Source organism: Bos indicus x Bos taurus, chromosome 7 (genome assembly GCF_003369695.1).
Source record: "Bos indicus x Bos taurus breed Angus x Brahman F1 hybrid chromosome 7, Bos_hybrid_MaternalHap_v2.0, whole genome shotgun sequence".
Classification (NCBI taxonomy): Eukaryota; Metazoa; Chordata; class Mammalia; order Artiodactyla; family Bovidae; genus Bos; species Bos indicus x Bos taurus.
The window spans coordinates 103,832,395-103,849,492 of NC_040082.1; the positions used below are offsets into that span (position 1 = coordinate 103,832,395).

At 48.6% G+C, this 17,098-nt stretch overlaps 1 protein-coding gene across 8 annotated transcripts in view; it reads right to left on the reverse strand.

Moving 5' to 3' along the window:
• EPS15L1 (epidermal growth factor receptor pathway substrate 15 like 1) overlaps positions 1-17,098 on the reverse strand; it is a 105,850-nt gene that overhangs the window by 25,291 nt on the left and 63,461 nt on the right. For 7 of the 8 annotated variants that reach the window (XM_027548104.1, XM_027548102.1, XM_027548106.1 and 4 more), the window contains exons 17-21: positions 12,362-12,485; positions 11,428-11,478; positions 9,487-9,623; positions 2,411-2,471; positions 1,334-1,416 (exon numbers count right to left, since the gene is read on the reverse strand). In XM_027548104.1, coding sequence (XP_027403905.1) covers positions 1,334-1,416; positions 2,411-2,471; positions 9,487-9,623; positions 11,428-11,478; positions 12,362-12,485 — 456 coding nt within the window. The remainder of the gene's footprint in view (positions 1-1,333; positions 1,417-2,410; positions 2,472-9,486; positions 9,624-11,427; positions 11,479-12,361; positions 12,486-17,098) is intronic. The other variant, XM_027548103.1, reaches the window with a different exon arrangement.

Consider the following 17,098-nt stretch of genomic DNA (forward strand, 5'->3'; position numbering starts at 1 on the left):
AAACGTTTCTTGGAAGCCACATGCCACAATCACATGTTGCTAACCACAAGCGCTCAGCACCCAGACAGCCGTGCGCCCCTCAGGCTGAGTGAAGCAGGAGGGATGCCCCTCTGAGGAGCTGGCATGTGGGGTGCAAGGTCAGGGGAGGTATGGGACTCCAGGCTGTGGGTGCCTGTTCCCACACGCTCCAGTGTTCGTTCTCCAGCCACCCCCCGACCCTCCAGCTAAGCGGCAAGATCAGGGACAGGAACTGTATCTGCATGTGGTCACCAGTGCCCCAGTGGCCATGGAGCCCGGGCCACCTGGACGGGAGCAGGTGGCTGGAAAAAACCGGAGGAATAAGTGGAGAACACGGGGGCTTCAACAGGCTGTGCTGCACCCGGTTCTGTATCCTTGAGGGGACCCCACCCTCCTGACGAGGCCAAGACACATACACCGAACGCTTCGCTAAACTCCTGTTAACCCGGGCTCGCAGTCGAAACCAAGGGATGCTAAAGGTTAGGACGGAGAACAGGAGCTGCAAATCAACTCCCCACGGCCAACGTTTTCAACATCTCAGCAGTTTCTTCTGGAATGTACCTCAGAGTCATGGGCTTCTACTCTCATCGCTTGCTCTGTTTTGGACAATCTCTACCGACGGACTTCTTGCTATGTAAAGATTTAACTCTCCAGGCACACCTCCTTCGAGCCCCTCTCGACAGTGTGATCACACCACGTGTGGGGCTACATTTACAGTCAGTTCAGGTAATTACGGCCACGCACACACCGCCCAGGCAGAACAGGAGTGACTTGGGGGCCTTCCTGAACAGCTCACTTCTCACCCGCGTATTTATTCACCGACTGAGCCCAGCCCTCGCTTTCCACATTCTTCTCGGGTTCTGCCCACAGGCAGCTCCAGACACATCTCCTGCGTGTGGGCCCGTGGCCCCCTGTTCTGGCCTCGCAGGCTGCACGCCAGGCCTGGCCCCTGTGCCCAACACCTTCTTGCTTTGTTTGGCCATTGGGAGACTTTATCACCTGAGGTCGTGAGACACCAGCGAGGGCAGGAGGGAGCCCCTCGCACCTATGCTTGGGCAGGGGGGGACTCAGGGCTCTGGCAGCACCACTTGGAGGAAGGGAAATGGGTCCAGCCACAGCCATGGACACCTTCCAGACCCTGTCTGTGCACTCACGACGTCACGTGAGCATGCATTCTGCATTTCAGAGTTCGACAGGTGCCAAGGAAATACATACGTGGCATGAAACTACCATGCCCGGCAGCCACAAGACCACGACCACGACCGCAGCACACGGACACCAGCAGAGGCACAGGGGCTCCACGCGAGAGCTTTACCTTGGACATCTGGCTGAAGTCGGCAAAGCCCTCAGCACTACTGAAGGACCCGCTTCCGAAGGGGTCCAGGGCTCCGAAGGGACCTGCAAGCAGCACCGGGAGAGGCAGAGTCACGGCGCGCTCAGGAGCACGCCTCGTGGGGCCAGCCCACGCGTCGCCTCCCAGTTCCCCACGGCACCAGAGCACAGCCAGGGTGGTCACATCTGCTTGTGGGGTGGTGACTCTGGTGCAGGTTCTCAACCAGGAGCCCCCCCCCCGCCCCGCCCGGCCCACTCTGGCTTGTGGTTGGTGCGGCTCAGCCAGACAGTTTGCGGCCACGCGAGCTAGGGGCACTCAGCCCTGTGGCTGGGCTGCCAGCCAGCATCGTTCACACTCATGGAAGGAGTGACAAGGCCCCCATGGAAGGACAGACAGGGCCTGGTGTCTGTCCTTCTGGACCAGGAAGGGGGAGTGAGAGGGAAGGGACTGCCGCCCACACGGCTCATGTGGGGACATCATCTGTGGATAGAGATTTCTGCTGAGATTTTTCCTTTGGTGGGTGGTGTGATTTTCCTGGAGTAGCCCACAAGCCCACCTATGAAGTCAAGCTCTGTAACTAACAAGCCAAGATGCTAGGCAAGGTGGCAGTACCAAGTGGGGCCTGTTCCCACAGGCAAGGTGGGGCGGGGGTGCAATCCGCAAACACTCCCCTCCCTTAGCGGCACCTAAGGGTTTTGTGCTGTGAAGGGAGGGTCCCTCAAACCCAGCGCCCATAGGACAAGCCTCAACAGACCTTTGGATTTATTTAGGAAAAAAAGCCAAACATACAAACCAAACATTCATAAGAAAGACCGAGTAAAAAGTAACTAATACGTTAGTGTTATTACCGAATTAATCCCTACAGCCAAGCTTCCTTCCCAGCAGATGCCAGCTCCCGCTCAGGAAGACGAGGGCCGTGGCGTGGGCCACTGCCTCGGGTGAGGATCTGGGTGCTACTTACTAACCACACAAACGCTGAGGACGCACCAGCTTTGGAAACAGGTGGGCCATTCTACTGCCCAGGGACGAGTGAGAAGTAAAAGCAGCCATTGGTCTCACCTGATCCTTTTGAGGAGACAGTGGAGGATGAAAACGGATCGCTGGATTCAAAGGGGTCGAGCTGAATGAAAAGGACAGAGGAGAGAGTGAAAAGCAGTTCCTGTGCCCATCACCCATTCATTCAACCACAAACTCTCTGGATATCTGCCCCAGCCATGGGGAGGACACAGTGATTTAAACCAAATCCTGGCAGAGTCCAACAGACCAACCACTCCTGCATGTAATACCAACAAATACCCTGGACTGGGGGAAAAAAAAAAAAGCAATCACCTGAAGACATAGAAGTGAATCAAAGCAGCAAGACTTTGGAAGAGGACTGAAATTTGGCAGTAAACACACAGCACAGGCTGAGCTTTCCAGGCTTTGTTTCATCTTGGCCCACTGCTCAGCTTGTGGGAGCTCAGCTCCCTGACCAGGGACTTAACCCCGGCCGCAGCCGTGAAAATACTGAATCCTAACCACCAGACCACCAGGGAACTCCCAGGTTTTCCGTCTTGATAGCTACAGTCTGAGAATATTGAGAGGCTACGGACTCCAGAAGAAAACTCACTGTCCTTCTGCACTGAAGCTCAGACGCGAGAATCCCAGGACAGCCACAGCCATGAAAAAGGGATGTGGCCCAGCAAAAAACAAAAAGCCCAGTGGAGAATTAAGCTGTCTTCATACCTGCAAATGAGGCAGGCTATTTTTGTTAAGACTGTTGGAATTTACTGACCATAATTACAACATATAATCCAAAGAATATTAAGTAACATCCTTACCATGTTAATCAACTGTTCTCTTATGAAGATCTATTGTGTTGACTAATTGAACAATAATTCAAGTAGAGTGTCCCAGAAAGAAACCTGCTTGCACTCCTTCTCTAGAGTCTGGCCGGCGGTGCTGAGTATTGCCAGCGGCCCCGACGTGCCCCGACTTGGTGTCCTCGTTTAGAAGCCTCGTCTTCTGCACATGGCTTCATCCCCAGGTGGCTGCAAACAACCTGAGGCTGCGTTTTATTGGGGAGTTATTTGGCCAGGGCCTTCTGAACAGCAGTGTCCCAGTGAAGTGCTGGATATTATTTATTTAAGAATGAACTTTTCTTTTTTTTTTTAACAATAATATCCTTTCAGAAATTTCTAACTACCTTGTAACTGCATGACTTAACATGGTGATAAAACAGTTATTAAAAGACTATTTTTTCCAAAGCTTAAAAAGAGGGGGCGGGATGTGGGGTCTAGAAAGGAGAGGCAGAGAATGGGAGTCCCAAATTCCATGATAAGCTCCGCCCAGATCTCAGGCTGACCCCTACACTGTGTGTGGGTGGGCAGACTCAGAGCAGCCTATAGCTAAGGCCACAGGAATGAAACCACAGGCCAGACAGGGAGAGACTACAGTGTGAGTCTCACCAGTTAGCTGCCTGCTGAAACAAAACCATCCACACTCTTTGGAAGAATGCAACAGAATCAAGTCTCCACAACAGAGTACGCACAATGCACGGGATATATCTCTAAGTTATTCAAAATACAGAGAACAAGAAAAATGTGATTCTCAAGGGAAAAAGATAATCAGTGGAGACAATCTAAAGATGACCCAGATACTGGAATTCTCAGATGAGAATGACTTTACAGCAGCAGTGACTGGGCTTAATGAGATAAAGGAAAATACACTTCAGATGAACGACAAGATAGGAGATCTTAGTAGAGAAGTGGAAACTACACAGATGAAACATGGACATTCTAAAACTGTAAACTACAGTACCCAGAATAAAAGCGTCAGTAGATTAGCTAGCCAGCAAAGGACAAAAATGGGACTGAAGCTGAGATAAATCAGTAGAAGTTACATAATCGGATGGAAAAAAAGAGAAAAAAAAAAAAAACAGGGCCTCAGGGAACTTTGAGGATAATATTAACACCTGTGTAACTAGAATCCCACAAAGAGAGAGAATAAAAAAGAAAAATTTTTTCGAAGAAATACTGGCTGAAAACATACCAAATTTGGTGAAAGACCTAATTTATAGATGTAAATATATATATATATATAAAAAGAAAAGTATATCCAGACCCTACATAAACTACTGAAAAGCAAAGATAAAGAGAGGTTCTTTAAAACAACCAAAGGAACATGTTACATGCAGGGAACAACTACATGAAAGGCTGGCAACTTTTCATTAAGAACATCAGAGACTAGAAGATAACAGGACAACATCCTACAAGAACCAAAAGGAAAAATGATACTAGATTGGCCACAAATACACTCAAGGACGGCAACAAAGCAGCCCTGCATACAAGGGCTAATGTGAGCTCTTCAGGCTGAAGGAGGCAAAACCAGATCTTGAGAAAGGGATGAAGAACTTGAGAAATGGTGACTATATGGTGAAAGTAACAACTACTTTCTTCCTCTTTAAAACTGATCAGTTTAGTTCAGTTGCTCAGTCGTGTCCGAGTCTTTGTGACTGCATGGACCGCAGCACGGCAGGCTTCCCTGTCCATCACCAACTCCCAGAGCTTGCTCAAACTCACGTCCATAGAGTCGGTGATGCCATCCAACCATCTCATCCTCTGTCGTCTCCTTCTCCTCCTGCCTTCAATCTTTCCCAGCATCAGGGTCTTTTCCAATGAGTCAGTTCTTTGCATCGGGTGGCCAAAGTGTTGGAGTTTCAGTTTCAGGATCAGTCCTTCCAATGAATAATCAGGACTGATTTCCTTTAGAACTGATGGGTTTAAAACTGACTGTAAAACTGGTTTAAAACTGATACAGTGGATTAAAGCAAAAATTATAATACTGGTTTAAGACATTTAATATATTTAGACATGTTACATTCTTAAGACAACTGTAACAGAGACACTGCTGTTGGGGGTGGGGTGGATAAATGGATCTACATGGTGGCAAGGTTTTCACATTTTACATTGCGTTGTTTGTTGCTGTTGTTCAGTCACTAACTTTTGTCCAACTTGCTGCGACCCCATAGACTGTAGCATGCCAGGCTTCTCTGTCCTTCACTATCTCCCAGAGTTTGCTCAAATTCATGTCCATTGAGTCTCTGATGCTCCCTAACCATCTCATCCTATACCACCCCCTTCTCCTTTTGCCTTCAATCTTTCCCAGCATTAGGGTCTTTTCCAATGAGTCACCTCTTTGCAATCTGTGTCCAAAGTATTGGAGCTTCTGCTTCAGCAAATGACACAGTAATAATTCCAAGTAGCCTACAAAAAGTTAAGGGTGAAAATGGCAATCCCTAAACCAACCTCTAAAAAAAAAAAAAATAGTATAGTTAAAAGAGGCCAATAAATACTACAAAATGGAATCCCAGAAAACATGCAAATAACCCAAAAGAAGACAGAGAGGAACAGACAAATAAAACACAGAGAATAAAAGAAAGTAAATAATAAAATAGTAGATTTGAATCTAATTATACTGATCAGTTCAGTTCAGTCGCTCAGTCGTGTCCGACTCTTCGCAACCCCATGAATCGCAGCACGCCAGGCCTCCCTGTCCATCACCAACTCCCAGAGTCCACCCAAACTCACGTCCATTGAGTTGGTGATGCCATCCAGCCATCTTATCCTCTGTCGTCCCCTTCTCCTCCTGCCCCCAATCCCTCCCAGCATCAGAGTCTTTTCTAATGAGTCAACTCTTCGCATGAGGTGGCCAAAGTAATGGAGTTTCAGCTTTAGCATCAGTCCTTCGAAAGAACACCCAGGACTGATCTCCTTTAGAATGGACTGGTTGGATCTCCTTGCAGTCCAAGGGACTCTCAAGAGTCTTCTCCAACACCACAGTTCAAAAGCATCAATTCTTCAGCGCTCAGCTTTCTTCATAGTCCAACTCTCACATCCATACATGACCACTGGGAAAACCATAGCCTTGACTAGTCGGATCTTTGTTGGCAAAGTGATGTCTCTGCTTTTGAATATGCTATCTAGGTTAGTCATAACTTTCCTTCCAAGGAGTAAGCGTCTTTTAATTTCATGGCTGCAGTCACCATCTGCAGTGATTTTGGAGCCCCCAAAAATAAAGTCTGACACTGTTTCCCCATCTATTTGCCATGAAGTGATGGGACCAGATGCCATGATCTTTGTTTTCTGAATGTTGAGCTTTAAGCCAACTTTTTCACTCTCCACTTTCACTTTCATCAAGAGGCTTTTTAGTTCCTCTTTACTTTCTGCCATAGGGGTGGTGTCATCTGCATATCTGAGGTTATTGATATTTCTCCCGGCAATCTTGATTCCAGCTTGTGCTTCCTCCAGCCCAGCGTTTCTCATGATGTACTCTGCATGTAAGTTAAATAAGCAAGGTGACAATATACAGCCTTGATGTACTTCTTTTCCTATGTGGAACCAGTCTGTTGTTCCATGCCCAGTTCTAACTGTTGCTTTCTGATCTGCATACAGATTTCTCAAGAAGCAGGTCAGGTGGTCTGGTATTCCCATCTCTTTCAGAATTTTCCACAGTTCATGGTCAAAGGCTTTGGCATAGTCAATAAAGCGGAAGTAGGTGTTTTTCTGGAACTCTCTTTCTTTTTCCATGATCCAGCAGATGTTTAATGCAATTATACTGATAACTGCATTAAATGTGAATGGACTAGATACTCCATTTAGAAGGCAGAGATTTCCAGACTGTTTAGAAAAGCAAGGCCCAACTGTTGATATACGCTCAACACAAAAGACATCAACTTCAACTCCCAGATAGGTTGAAAATAAGTGGATAAGAAAAGATAAAGCATGCAAAGAATAAGCATAAGAAAAATGAGGTGGCTATTTTAAAATGTGATAAAAACAGATTAAGACAAAGATTATCACCAGAGGAAAAATGGAACCCTTTTAAAGAAAAAAGGTCACTGCATCAGGATGATACAACAATCATCAATATGTAGGCAACTGACAGCTTCAAAATACATGTAGCTAAACTTGACAGAATTAAGGGGGATATGGACAATGCTACAATCATAGAAGAGTTTAACATCTCAGCAACTGGTAGAGCTAACAAACACCTTAAAAATAGATGATCAGTCCTTTATAGAACATAATGGAAAAGAGTATGAAAAAGAATATATATGTATGTATAACTGAATCACTGTGGTGTACACTAGAAACTAGCACAACATTGTAAATCAGCTAAACTTTCAATTAAAAAAAGGAAAGAGGGGGAATTCCCTGGCCGCCCACTGGTTAGAACTCAGCACTTTCACTGATGCAGCCCAGGTTCAATCCCTGGTTGGGGCACTAAGATCCCCCAAGCTACACAGGCGTGACCCCCTTTTAAAAAATGGGGGAAAAAATAGACCTTCAGAACAACCACCTTGACCTAGGTGGCATTTACAGAACATTATACCCAACAATGGCAAATAGATACTCTTCTCAACTGTACCCTGTTATGTTCTCCAACAAAGACCATAAAACGAGTCTCAATAAATCAAAAAGGACTGAAAACACACAAAATATATTCTCTAACAACAATAAATCTAGTTAGAAACCAATATTATAAAACACCTGGAGGGGGGCAGTACTTTGAAATGAAACAACACCCTTTAAGTAATCCACGGTTCAACAGAGCATTCACAAGGGAAATTGAAAAATATCTCAAACTGAATGACAAGGAAGATACAACATATCAAAATGTGTGGAATGCACCTAAAGCAGTGCCTGAAGAGAAATGCGTAGGTTTTTTATAAAAATAACTTTATTTATTTTTGGCTGTGCTGGGACTCCGCTGCTCGTGGGGCTTTCCTCTAGCTGTGGCAAATGGGGAGTATTCTCTACTTGTGGCGTGCAGGCTTCTCATTGTGGAGGCTTCTCTTGCTGTGGAGCCCAAGCTCCAGGCGCTCGGACTCAGCAGTTACGGTTCCTGGGCTCTAGGGCACAGCTTCAATAGTTGCAGTGCACAGGCTCAGCTGCCTCGCAGCATGTGGGATCTTTCCAGACCAGGGATCAAACCCGTGTCTCCTGCAGTGGCTAGGTGGATTATTTACCACTGAGCCACCAGGGAAGCCCAGAAATACATAGCATTAAACAATTACATTAGAAAAAGAAGATCCAAGATCAATGACCTAAGGTTGGATCTTAAGAAGTTAGAAACAGAAGGCCAAAGTAGGGAGAAGGAAATCACGAGCAGAAATCAGTGAGACAGAGAACAAACAGGAGAGGAAAGTAACACAGCCAATAGCTGGCTTGTGGAAAAGATGAATCAAATCGATCCACACGGAGGTGAGAACACAGACCACCAACATCAGGAATGAAAGGGGGCCCTCACAACCGGTCGCAGAGACAGAAACGCTCCGGGTTAATCCCTGCCTTCAAGGAGCTCTGGGGCTAGGGCGGCAGACCAGTAGGTCCACGGACAAGTGAAAAACCAAGGCGTGGGTAAAATGAGGGCAGAGGCGCAGCCTAGAGCGCAGGAAAGCTACATGTGGCCCTCACTTAGACGCAAAATCCTCATTCCATCACAAAGTCTCTTCTCTGCGTTTTAAGTCCTCGCTGACACCAATTTACACCAGGCTGTTGGGCCTAATGTACAAAACACAGGGCTTACTGCTTGCTGAGGGGTGGGGAGCACACTCAGCGCGGCAGCCTGTGCGTCTGGATTTCTCCTGCCACGGCGGGGACCCCCTGGGGCAGGCTGATGCCAGTGTCGCCATCTGCACTGGGCACTCAGGCAGCAGGGCAAACCTGTGGGCGCGTGTGGCGCTCTGTTTCGTCTTTGTTGGGGGATGCAGTGGCCAAGCAGAGAACCCACCCAGTGGGCCGGAGCTGAAGTAAAGGGGCACCGAAAGGGATGGAGGGGTGACAGCTGTTCAGGACACAGAACACCCTGATGTGGGCTCACCAGACTGCTGGACGTGATACCCGGCTTCACAGGGCAAGCCTCCACAGGGGCCAGCAGAGATGGTCACGTGCCATCCAGGAAGGAGGCTGGGCCTTCTCGCCAGCTCCCAGGGAATGGCCCAGCCTCCGACGGCTCTCACTTGCCAGGCTTAGCAAGCTCAGTCTGAGAGAGGGAGGCCCTGATTTGGTCCATGCGGGTGGGAAGGGCTGCCTTCATACAAAGAGCCCGCAGACGGGCAGCACCGGGACAGCGGCCCTCCTGAGGGCACTCACCTTTGACGGTAAGGAAGGGTTCTTTGTGAACGGGTCTGAGGTAAACGGGTCGCTCTTTGTCTGCTTCTTAAAGAAGTCATCAGGGGTGGAGCCACGGAATGGGTCGCTTTCTTTGAAAGGATCCCCACCGAATGGATCTGGAAGGTGTTTTGGAAAGAGAAGAAAAAAACTGTCCCATGAATAAACGCTATGCTTAGTGAGAAAACTCCCATTAAAAAAAAAAAAAAAACCACAACTGACTGACACCACTTATGTGAAATTCTAGAAAATGGAAAAACCATAGTGGCAGAAAGCCAGTTAGTGGCTGCCAGAGATCTGGTGGCACAGGGGTGGAAGAGCAGGAGGGGGCCTTTAGGGACAATGCAGACAGTTGCTCTCTCATCTGGCTACACACAGGTTGAAATGCATCCGATTCTGCACTCAAAATGGGCGAGTTCTGTGGCGTGTTCATTACACCTCTCAACAAAATCAGTAGGAACAAACAATGTGCGAAAGTCCAGAAGGACAGAAAGCAGACTGGCGGCTGCCAGGGGCTGAGTGGGGTGCACTGGCAGACGCGGTCTCCTTTCAGGGTGACGGAGACGTTCTGGAACTACATGGAGGTGGTAAGTGCACATCACGGCGAACTGACCACAGGCCAGTGGCATGTGCACTTTAAGACGGTTAACCTGTACTATGCACATTTGTCAGGCTTGTGTTACACGAATCCTACCTCAAGAGAAACAGATAAACAGCAAGGGAAAAGGAAATAAACAGGCAGCACAATGCCAACACCGCCATGCCCAGAGTGTGTTCACGTGGGGCGCGGGCCTGGCGACCAGGAGGGGAGCCCCCACCACCCAGAAGAAACAAAACACTGGCCTTTCTTTCTTTTCTCTATGATGTGTACCAATTTTTTTTTAAGTATTTAAAAAAAAACCTTCCGTTTATTTTTGGCTGTGCTAGGTCTCTGCTGCCGCTCGGGCTTTTCTCTAGCTGCAGGGAGTGGGGGCTGCCCTCTGGCTGTGGCGCCAGGCTTCTCACTGCGGGGGCTTCTCTTGTTGCAGAGCACAGGCTCTGGGGCACGTGGGTTCAGAAGCTGTGGTGCACAGGGCTAGCTGCTCCCAGGCGTGTGGGGTCCTCCCGAGGCAGTGACTGAACCTGTGTCTCCTGCATCGGCAGGTGGATTCTTTACCACTGAGCCACCGGGGAAGCCCAAGATGCTGGGCTTTGGTGCAAAGTGATGCTGTCCTTCCCTGCTCACTGCACCGCCACCCCGAGTATATGCGGGCAGAAGTGCCACTGAGCGTGGGCACCACACAGGACACCTTGATGGTGGCACAGCGGGCACAGCAGGCACAAGCGACCGGGAGTCTGCACAGTCGTCAAGCACCAGGGGCTGGCGTTCTGGCTCTCGTTCTCATTGTGCTGTGCGACCAGCAGGAAGGGGCACCAGACAGAAAGGGAGGCACAACGGAGCTTCCTTCAGAAGCTCGCCTAGCACAGGAGGCGGCAAGGTGTTTCTCCATTTCCCTCAAGCTGAACTAGGAATGGGAATACTCTTCTTTTTAAGTTTTTATTGGAGGAGGGCACAGCAACCCATTCCGGTATGCTTACCTGGGAAATTCTACGGACAGAGGAGCCTGGTGGGCTATAGTCCATGGGGTCATGACGAGTCAGACACAACTCAGCCACTCAACAACAACAACAAAATAATTGCTTTCCAATGTTGTGTTGGTTTCTGGTGTAGAGCAAAATAAATCAGATCTATCTACACATATATTGCCTCTGTTTTGGATTTCCTTCCCATTTAGGTCATCACAGAGCACGGAGCAGAGTTCCCCGTGCTATACAGTAGGTTCTCGTTAGTTATCTAGGAATGGGAATATTCTGAGGACCAGTTCACAGAACATTTCTTTTAAGTAACGAAGGTTGTTGGTTTTTTTTTTTTTTTTTTTTTACCTGTTGAAGCCGTCTGTTGCTCGGCAAAGGGGTCACTCTGGAATGGGTCACCTGGATTAGAGAAGAGAGAACCATTCAGCTCTGTGGTAGAAATGACCTGGGCAGAGCAAAGTGGGAAAGCAAGGGTGGCCAGTGGCTGAGGGAGTTCATCACAGCAAAGATGATGAAGATGAAGCAGAAAGAACTCGGGCTACTCAACGTGAGCCCAACGGTGGGGAAACACAGGACCAGCCTGAATTCACTCTCTTTCTATGCCCTGCTCATGGCTCACCCCTCCCCTCCCCATCACCCACCCCCTGAACCTGAGCCCCCAGAGCGGCCCCCTCCTCAGCCTCCTGGGACACCTGAGCCTCAGCAGCTGCCCGAGTCATCTCTCAGAACTCGGGTGCTTCTACTCCAAGTCTCTAACTGGAAAGGCACTCCCACTGCCCTCTCCCTGCCCTGGCATTTTTCTCAGGAAAATACAGATAGCCTTCTTGGAAATAGTTTTGCTCTGCAAAAAAAAAAAAAAAGAAAACTTAGGAAATCTTGTTTTTAGAATTCTTAAGTTATTCTTGACTCGTGTGTGGCTCTGGGTGAACTCGCTGTGGGAAGGCCTTAGAGCCTGTGCATGTGGGGATCTGCTGTTTACTAGGGGCTCCATAATCACTGCTACGCCTACTTATCTTAGTCCTGCAAGGTGGATGCAGTCTCAGGGCCAAGCCAGTTACCCGTGAACGTGGGCGTGTCACAGTGAGCTTGGAGCTCTTCCCTCCCCCATGCAACACCACAGCTCTTCAATCACCCAGGGGAACTGAGAGATTCAAGAGGCCAGTTAGGCTCCAAGAATTTCTTTCCTCCCCCCACGTCAGAGGGTGCCACCAGTCACGAGACAACCCAGAGGGGCACAAAACAAACAGCCTTGCAGTGACAAAGTGGGCGCCAAATGAGGTACCTTTGAAGGGATCGGCTCCTTTAAATGGGTCTGATTTGAAGGGGTCTTCTGCTTGAAAGGGATCCGGATGCAATTCTTGGGCGTTGTTGCTAAATAACAAGGCTTTATTTTTGAAAGGATCGTCCTGTAATTTTGCGAAGAGACAGGACAGGGATTTCATTATTTCAGATTTAAAGCCAAGCATAGAATTTTATACCTAACTGGTGTATTTTCCCTCTTAAGTGATGTGACCCTGATGAGAGTAGTTTTTATAAAAAAAAAAAAAACAACAACAAAGAAGGCGGATTTTAGTTAATAACGTCAACAACAGTCCATTCGTTGTGATAAATGTACAAGACATTAATAACAGGGTAAGCTGGCTGTGGGTTATACAGGAACCCTCTGCACTATCTTTGCAACTTTTCCTTAAGTCTTCTAAAATGAAAGTCTATTTAAAAATCGTTCGGTGGAAGCAACCCAGGCATCCAGTGATGAATGAATGAATAGGCAAAGTGTGGCATGTCCATACGATGGGGTGTCACTCAGCCTTTAGAAGAAAGGAAATTCTGACACCCACAACACGGATGAAGCCTGAAGGCATCAGGCTAAGAGAAAGAAGCCAGTCACCGGAAGACAAACACTGTGGGATTCTACTTCCACGAAGTCCCTAGAGCCATCAGATTCAGAGACACAGAAAGCAGAACAGCAGGCGGTCAGGAGGATGGGGAGCAGTGCTTAACGGTATGAAGAAATTCTAGAGCTTGGCTGTACAACATGAACACAGTTAACGCGACTGAACTGTATAATGAAAGATGGCTATGATGGTAAACTTTACGTTATGTGTCTTTTACCATAATTAAAAATATTTTTTAATATATCACTGTGTCAGAAAAAAAGTCCTATTTTTGGAAATGTCAGAAAAAAAATGTAACAAGTCCCTCCAACGACTGCAGCTCAAAGCCTCCTGGTTCAAAGGTGCACCTCCCTCAAGCAGCTTTTCAGAGAGCGTGTGCCTATGTGCGCATTTTTAAAAATGCCTGTTTCCACACCAAGAGGCACGATGGCTATTTACATCCAGAGAGGAAGTGCGTGCTTATACAGTTAGAACTACTAGAGCATACACAGCACTTTGCATTTTTTCTTTAAAAAGTGCTTATTTGTAGAAACAAACAGCATATTTAAATCAGCGGTGCATGGGGGGGACTTGCTTTTGAAGAGCAAGTTTTTATAGTGGAAAAATTACCTGAAAGGGGTTGGGGACGGACCTCACAATATATGCGGGAAAACAGTGCACTTGGTTTAGAAATACTGAGATATTTTGGTTCAGAAAGACACACCCTCAGTGAAAACACAAAGGTTTCACTATGACATTAAAAAGCACAACATCCTCCTTGAATCTGGCAAATGTGTCAGCATCCTTGGGGCTGGCGAATTCAGCCATTATTCCCACTGACCGAGACCAGGTGATGAGAGAGCCGGGGCTTCCATGAAAACGCAGGGCAGTGACGTCAGAGGTGCCCACGGGAGGGTCCTGACTAGGCTGGGTGACTCCAGGGAGCGGGATGTGTCTCAGAGGTACCAGGGCAACAGAAGCCCCAGGCTCCCGAGGAATGGACCAAACACCCCTGCCCTCTGACGGACATGGAACGGTTTTCCTTACCTGAGAAAGATTACCTAGGGCCTCCAACCACAGGGCTTCCCGAGGTGGATAAGCCAAGCCAGGTCTTGGGCAATTGAGTGCCGATGTCCCCAAGCGCGGCGCCCATGTCTGCGACACACAGACTCAGTAAGGATGCTGTGGTGCCAACTACCATGAGATGCCCATGCCAGCAAGCACCCAGTGGGGGTCTGAAACAGACCAACATGCTGGAGGAGTCCTAACCTACGGAAGCCAGGCGGCCAGCAGGGAAAATCAACACCCTGCAGCCCTGGGGAAAGGAACATGTTTGTTCCAGAAGAAGAAACAGAGATGGTGAGCGACCTGAATAAAGTAGTGAACTGAGAACGACAACTTGGAAAACTAAATAGAATGGAAGCTTCTATTTGGTTTTTAATTAGCAGTGACGTACCACTGCTAATTGGTACTTTTTTTTTTAATGTTTTCAATTGCCACTTGGAAGACTTGACAAGTAACAGTGGACGATGGCAGAGAAGACACTGATTGCTGGGTGCTCCGGCTGCAGTCCCCCTAACTGAAAGGCAGGTCTGCCATCTCTCTCTCAGGAGCGACTGCTTGGCCTGAGGTAGTAGCCGCTCCCTCCCCTTCAAAGGAGAAGCCTAAGACGACCCCGGCAGGATTCACGTGGTTAGGGTAACCATTTACCATTTACGGATTCCATTTCAGGTTCAGAGCAGAAAGCTAGATTTGCCCTGGCACAAAGACGCCATCAACTCCACCATCTGCTGACCACCTACTGAGGAGCACGGAGCCATCCGCCCACCTGGGAGATGCAAGTGTCGTGGCCAAGCTCGCGGCAGAGAGCGAGCATCGTGAACAAGGAGCTCCCTGACCAGTCTTAAGTTCTGCACGTCTCAGGAAACAGACGTGACAACTCCGAAAGGGCATCAAGGTGGCATTCTGCGACGCTCCTCGCCTTTAGACAGGGGCTGGGCGGTGGTGTGCTGGTGCAATCAACACTCTCAAGAGAATAAAAGCTCTGCCTGATAGCCACTGCCAATTCCCATGGTGCCACTACCCCACTGTGGCTGATGTCCAGTTACCAAAGGTGGAGCTTAGGTTTACAAAATTGCTATTCAATCATCGGCTCTGAAGAGTCAGTAAAAGCGGCTCCAGTAGGCCAGGGGCTGAATGTGACAGGCCAGCCCGGCCTCCGTGATGAGTCTGTGGTGAAGCTGAATTCTGCTCCTCTCTAGCAGACAGGCTGGCTGAGCACCGACTCCAAGGATGAGAAGCCAGTACCCTTATCAGCAGATGAGACACAGGAATAAACACGGCTTTCAGATCCCTGCCATCTTGGACAAAGTCAAGTCAGGTGGGCCTAACAGAAACCCAGTGACTTCAGTAAAACTGTCCAGACTTAGAACGCTCTAGACACACCTCTTTGGTTACACTGGTTCTCAGGAAATTAAGCCCCTTACTTTCATCCCCTCCGAAGAGAACTAAGAGACCTCCCTCTCCTTGGGAACAGTCTTGAAATGTCCAGGAGTGAACAAAAGCCCTCTTCACAGTGTTTATTAAGAAATGGAAACAAACCAAAAAGTGAGTGCTTTAAAGATTGTATTTGTGCAACAAGATATAGTTTTTCTTCCAAACAGTGGTTGTGGGTTTCTATGTAACACATGTGACGTCAACGTTTCAAGATGATTGACCATCATGTAAACATCTGTAATGAGATGAATAAAAATAAAGGCAAAAAAATCTGGGGGGATGCCGGCAAGGGTGGGGAGAATCCCCATTTTCCAAATGACACGTCCCTGCCAACTTCTTATCCAAGGAAACCCGTCTTATCAAAGCCTGCGCGACAGAATTTAAGAGTGAGCTGTCCCGTGAACTAAGACGGAACGGGCAAGCCAAGAGCTGTGAGGGTACCTGGACAGACGGCACAAGGAAGAGCAAGGCTATGAGGCTGGAACACACGCTGAGGCACACAGACGGTCAAGCAGGAAATTCCGCCTCAGGCGGTGCATGAAAGAGGACCGTTCACAGTCTATTCAGACGATGAAGCTGCCTAAACCGGCCCTGGAGCGGATACGGAAATCCCTCGTTTTGCCACTTCCAAGTGGAGAGGAATGTGTGAATGGCAGAGGGAGGAGGTGAGGGCCAGAGATGGGAGACAGATGAGAACACCAAGAGCATCTTCTCAGCGCTCTGGAGAATTAGGCATAAGCTTTCCCGTAAATCCTAGGGACAGAGCACTTGGCCACTGAGAAAAGAGACATGTCGAGAAAGGCCCAGAGTCTCACATAAAGAGAGACAGAGAGGCTGAACAGTTACGAGGAGGGGAAGGACTCCACAAAGCGAACAAGGCCAAGAGCAGGAGCCTGGAAGAGAGAGACGGCAGTGCAGGGCGTGCGGCCAAAGGCTTTGGGGCAGCGCACAAGGAAACTAGAGACCAGCTGTGTCCCCCTGGCTCCCGCAGCAGCACAGAGACGCCCTCATTAGTCCGAGTGAGCCAGAAACCACACACGCCAGGACTCAGGGCCACGGCAGTGAACTCCAGCCACAACAGGGGACTAAGTAACACTGTCTGGAAGCCAGCAGCCCCCCACCAGGACCACCAGGGTCCTGCGGTGTGAACCCAAGTGCTGACATTTCAAATGTGACCAACATTTCAGGAGACGGGCCAATTCGTGGGTGATGCAGCAACACCCCGGGAGGGCTGACTGCCAATCCTATTGCTCTTTATCTCCACCTGTGATTCTTCAAGATGCTCGTTGTGGAAACATGGACACACACACACACTTTTCCATCTTCCCAATGAGGAGAATGTGGGGTTTCACAATGTGTGAGAATTGATCCCATTTTAGGGAAGCCCTCCCAATGGGAGGCACTAGCCCACAGAGATGGAGGTCTTCACAAACTGGTTTCACAAAGGATCCAGGCCTATCCTCGGCTTTGTCCCGGAGGATGCCGGGCTGCAGGGCTGGTGGGGAAGAGGCAGAGCAGCTGCAAAAAATGAGCAACACCCTGCACTTGGATAGGATTAAGGCTGGCGAGGGCTGGATCCAGCAGGAGGGGCCTTCTCTGGGCCCAACATGGGACCCAATCCCAGGACTGGGAAACACTTATTCAACCTT